A 5,000-nucleotide genomic window follows, 5' to 3' on the forward strand; every position below is an offset into this window, starting at 1 on the left:
TAATAATAATAATAATAATAATAATAATAATAATAATAATAATAATAATAATAATAATAATAATAATAATAATAATAATAATAATAATAATAATAATAATAATAATAATAATAATAATAATAATAATAATAATAATAATAATAATAATAATAATAATAATAATAATAATAATAATAATAATAATAATAATAATAATAATAATAATAATAATAATAATAATAATAATAATAATAATAATAATAATAATAATAATAACAATAATAATAATAATAATAATAATAATAATAATAATAATAATAATAATAATAATAATAATAATAATAATAATAATAACAATAATAACAATAATATTACAGCCGCGCCTCCTCTCCCTTCTCCAGACGCCGCCTAGACCAGTACACGCCCGCCGCCCTGAGTGACCAGCAGGAGACCCTTGAAGGCGGCAGGGGGGCTCTGGGGCACAGAGGCGCCCATTGTGTGTCTCTATATCCTCTATCAACCTGCCCTCTCTCTCTCTCCTCTCCTCTCCTCCTCCTCCTCTCCTCACCTCCTCCTCCTCTCCTCTCCTCCCGCGCCAAGGTTGAGTGAAGACATTCTCCTCGTCATCCGTGGAAGGAACACCACACAGAAAGCTCTAAGACATGACAGATATAACATAAGCTTACAACGAGAATACAAAGTCCTGAAGAAGAGAGTCACAGCCGTGATGGGTGCTGCCAGGAAGGACTATTACAGACTTAACACGTCCAGAGGTAACACAACAGCTGAGTGGAGAGTCTTGAAAGAAAGAGTTCCTGGCACAAAGAAACAAGCAAATAAAGTAAATGAGGAATGCAGTGTCGAAGACTTCAACAATTGTTTTTGCTAATGTTGGAAAAAAAGCTTTCGAGGAGTCTCAGAACAATCACGAAAACTGATCTCCTGAAAACATTAACAGTCGTAACACCTTTCGTCCCCAGCCTACCGATATTGACACAATCATTCTCACCATAAAGCACCTCAAGGAATCCAACCCACACGGATCTGACAACATCTCCCTGAGACTCATCAAAGACGCTCTGCCAGCAATTCTACCGCACATCACATGTATCATAGGTATACACAATAACAAGAGGTATCTTTCCTAATGCCTGGAAGCACGCTATTGTCACACCAATATTTAAGAAAGGAGAAGTAGGCAACAGATGGACAATGTCCTTGCTCCCAGTTGTATCTGAAATATTAGAAAAGATCGTTGCTACTCAGTTGGTCCAATTTATGGAACAGAATTTCCTCTTTAGCAGCACTCAACATGGCTTCAGACCAAACTTATCTACTGAGACTGCTCTCCTACAAGTTTCTAAAAAGATTTATGACACCATGGACAAAGGAGAAATATGTCTTTTAACTCTTTGCGACCTATCTAAAGCTTTTGATAGTGTCTGCCATGACATTCTACTCAGAAAATGCAATGAATTAGGAATCGACATATTTTGGTTTGAAGATTATCTATGTAACAGGACTCAGTCTGTGCGAATTGGTGGAAATTTGTCCTCTAGACTACAAGTATCTTTTGGAGTCCCGCAAGGATCCATTCAGGGCCCATTGCTATTTAAGGTTTATGTAAATGACCTGTCACAAGAAATTAAAGACTGTTTTGCTATACATTATGCTGACGACACACAATTCATTCAAACTGGAAATACTGAAAATCTATCTGAAGTAATTCTTTGAACAGGACAGACGTTAGAAAAAATTAAAACTATTTTAATAGGAATGGTCTCTTGCTGAACTCCAAAAAGACTCAATGTATATTTCTAGGCACAAGAGCTCTGATACCACGAGTACCGGATAACACCACACTCAAAGTAGGGGGTGCCTTAGTTAAGCCCTGCCAAAATGTCGAGACCTTGGGGCTACATTTTGACAGGAACATGCTGCTTGATACGCACGTGACAGAAATTACTTAAAAAGTATCTGGCATGCTTATGTACATAAATCGCCTTCAAGACTTGCTCAGGAGGGAGGCCAGGTTAATTAACAGTGGTTCAGACACTTGCTCCAAGTCACCTTAACTATGGGATAACTGTTTGGGGCACCACAAATATCACACAGCTGAGAAGGATTCAAAGGATACAGAATTTTGCTGCAAAAGTGGTTACTGGAGGAGCCAAGTTTGACCGTGTAACCAAACTCTGATATGAATTACAATGGCCAAATATTGAACAGAAGTGCATTTTTGAACAGTGCATCATAGTATTCAAGGCCCCGAAGAAACATTTTCCCGGAGGACAATTCTCTTTTCCACGAGTAAGACAAATAGTTGACACAAACACTGGACTAAAAACTCTACTCTATGTACAAAAACACACACTGACATTGGGTCCCGATCTATTACAGTCAGAGGGCCAAGAATATGGAATAGTCTCCAAAAAAGTAAAGAAATGTTAGAGTTTGAATGGCTTTAACGTCTACCTGAGGAAACACCTCTAGCACAGGTAACTAATTGCTCTGATTACTCTCTTATTAGACTTTATCTTATAATGTTTTACATGATGTCCTGGATATTAGTCCACGCTTTCTTTTTATCAGCAATTATATTCTAGTTATATTTAAAAAAAAGAAAATTTCATCGCACTCTCTGTATCTTGCTATGATCAATAGTTTTAGCCTGTAAAGAACAACCATTGTATAAAATGGAAATAAACATACTGATTCTGATTCTATATATATATATATATATATATATATATATATATATATATATATATATATATATATATATATATATATATATATATATATATATATATATATATATATATATATATATATATATATATATATATATATATATATATATATATATATATATATATATATATATATATATATATATATATATATATATATAGAACTATATATATATATATATATATATATATATATATATATATATATATATATATATATACATGTATATATATATATATATATATATATATATATATATATATATATATATATATATATATATATATATATCTATATTTTTTTTTTGTTTTTTTACAACAAAGGAGGCAGCTCAAGGCACAAAAAGAAAACAATAATTAGAAAAAGGCCTGCTACTAGCTGCTCCTAAAAAGAAAAAAAATAGGTGGCAGAAAACAAGATCAAATACTGGAGGAGAGGTGTCCTGATACCCTCCTCTTGAAAGAGTTCAAGTCGTAGGCAGGAGGAAATACAGATGAAGGAAGATTGTTCCAGAGTTTACCAGCGTGAGGGATGAAAGACATACTCATTGTTAGAAAAGATCTGGAGTACAGAGAAAATGCCTGAAGATTGGAAAGAAAGTAAAATAGTTAAGTTGTACAAGCAGAAGGGAGATACATTGAGTTGTGAAACTACAGAGGTATTAAGTTGTTGGAGCATGTCCTGAAAATACTGGAAAGAGTGAGAGAAGGCAGACTGAGAGAGTTGCTCAAAATTCACAATCAACAATTCGGATTCATGACTGGATCGAGCACTGTGGATGCAACATTTATTGTAAGGCAGATACAGGAAAATATCTAGAAGGAAACAGAAAAGTGTATTGGTGTTTTGTGGACTTGAGAAAGCTTATGACAGAGTGCCTAGAGAAGTCTTGTATTGGAGCTTGAGAAAGAGAGGAGTGCCGGAAAAGCTGATAAGATTGGTGAGGATGATGTATGAGGGAGCTAAAACAACGGTGCCGACGAAGTATGGAGAAACAGAGTCTTTCTTAGTTGAAGTAGGACTCCATCAGGGATCAGCTTCGAGTCCTTTCTGTTTCTTACTGTGTTGGACACAATAACAATGGACATAAGGGAAAATGATGACCTGTGGAGTTGTTATTCGCCGACGACCTAGCCATCATTGCGGATACAGAGGAAGGCCTACAGCAGAGATATTTGATATGGAAAGGTAACCTGAGAGAAAGGGAATGAAAGTCAACACACAAAAGACGGAGGTAATGGTAAGCAGTAGGAAGGGCATGAAGAAATGAGTGTAACATCGGAAGATTGAAACAGACGAATGAATTTAAATATTTGGGATCAGTAATTGCAGATTAAGGAGGGACAGAGAGACAAAGAGTAAAAGATGTATGGCAAAAATGGAGGGAAGTGAGCGGGGTGACCTTAGATAAGAAAATACCATTGAAACTGAGAATGAAAATACAGCAAAGTGTGCTGAGACCAGTACTTTTGTATGGCGCAGAAACATTGTCCTTCAGGAAGAAAGAAGAAGGCATTTTGGAGAGAACGGGGATGAGGATGGTGAGGTGGATAGCACACTGTTGGGGAGGAGACAAAGTGAAGATATAAGAAGAATGTGGAATATGTAATATAAAGGAGAAGGCGAGAGGAGCACGACTGAGATACTTTGGACACGTGAAAAGGATAGATGATGATGGACCAGTGACTCAGGCATTGGTGGCGGGGTTAGGGGAAGAAGGCGTATCTGAAGACAAAGAATAAGATGGAGAGATGATGATGGACCAGTGACGAAGGCAATGGTGGCGGGGTTAGGGGAAGAAGGAGTATCGGAAGACAAAGAATAAGATGGAGAGATGTGATAAAGTGTGACATGAATACACTAGGAGTGCAAGACGATGATACAATGGATAGAAGCAGGTGGCGAAAGATAACTCGAGCGGCCGACCCTGCAATACAGTGGGATTAAGCTCGTATGGAGAAGATATATATATATATATATATATATATATATATATATATATATATATATATATATCTATATATATATATATATATATATATATATATATATATATAGATATATATATATATATATATATATATATATATATAGTGCTGTTGTCCTTTAGCAAGTTGTATTTTCTCTTCTTTAAATTAATCGCCTGTCGAACTTGGGTAGTCATCCATGGTGGGCTTGTGGCATTATTTGTTCTCCTAGTCTTCATGGGAACAGTTGTTCTCTCTACCTCTAGGAGTTTGTTCTTGAAATCGTTCCACGCGCCGTCC

At 35.3% G+C, this 5,000-nt stretch overlaps 1 protein-coding gene across 1 annotated transcript in view; it reads left to right on the top strand.

Annotated features, from left to right (window-relative positions):
• Positions 1 to 506, top strand: part of LOC126988351 (platelet glycoprotein Ib alpha chain-like) — a 12,779-nt gene extending 12,273 nt beyond the window's left edge. The window contains exon 2 of the mRNA XM_050846409.1: positions 381 to 506. Coding sequence (XP_050702366.1) covers positions 381 to 391 — 11 coding nt within the window. The 3' untranslated portion in view covers positions 392 to 506. The remainder of the gene's footprint in view (positions 1 to 380) is intronic.
• The last annotated feature ends 4,494 nt before the right edge of the window (positions 507 to 5,000 follow it).

Source organism: Eriocheir sinensis, chromosome 69 (assembly GCF_024679095.1).
Source record: "Eriocheir sinensis breed Jianghai 21 chromosome 69, ASM2467909v1, whole genome shotgun sequence".
Classification (NCBI taxonomy): domain Eukaryota; kingdom Metazoa; phylum Arthropoda; class Malacostraca; order Decapoda; family Varunidae; genus Eriocheir; species Eriocheir sinensis.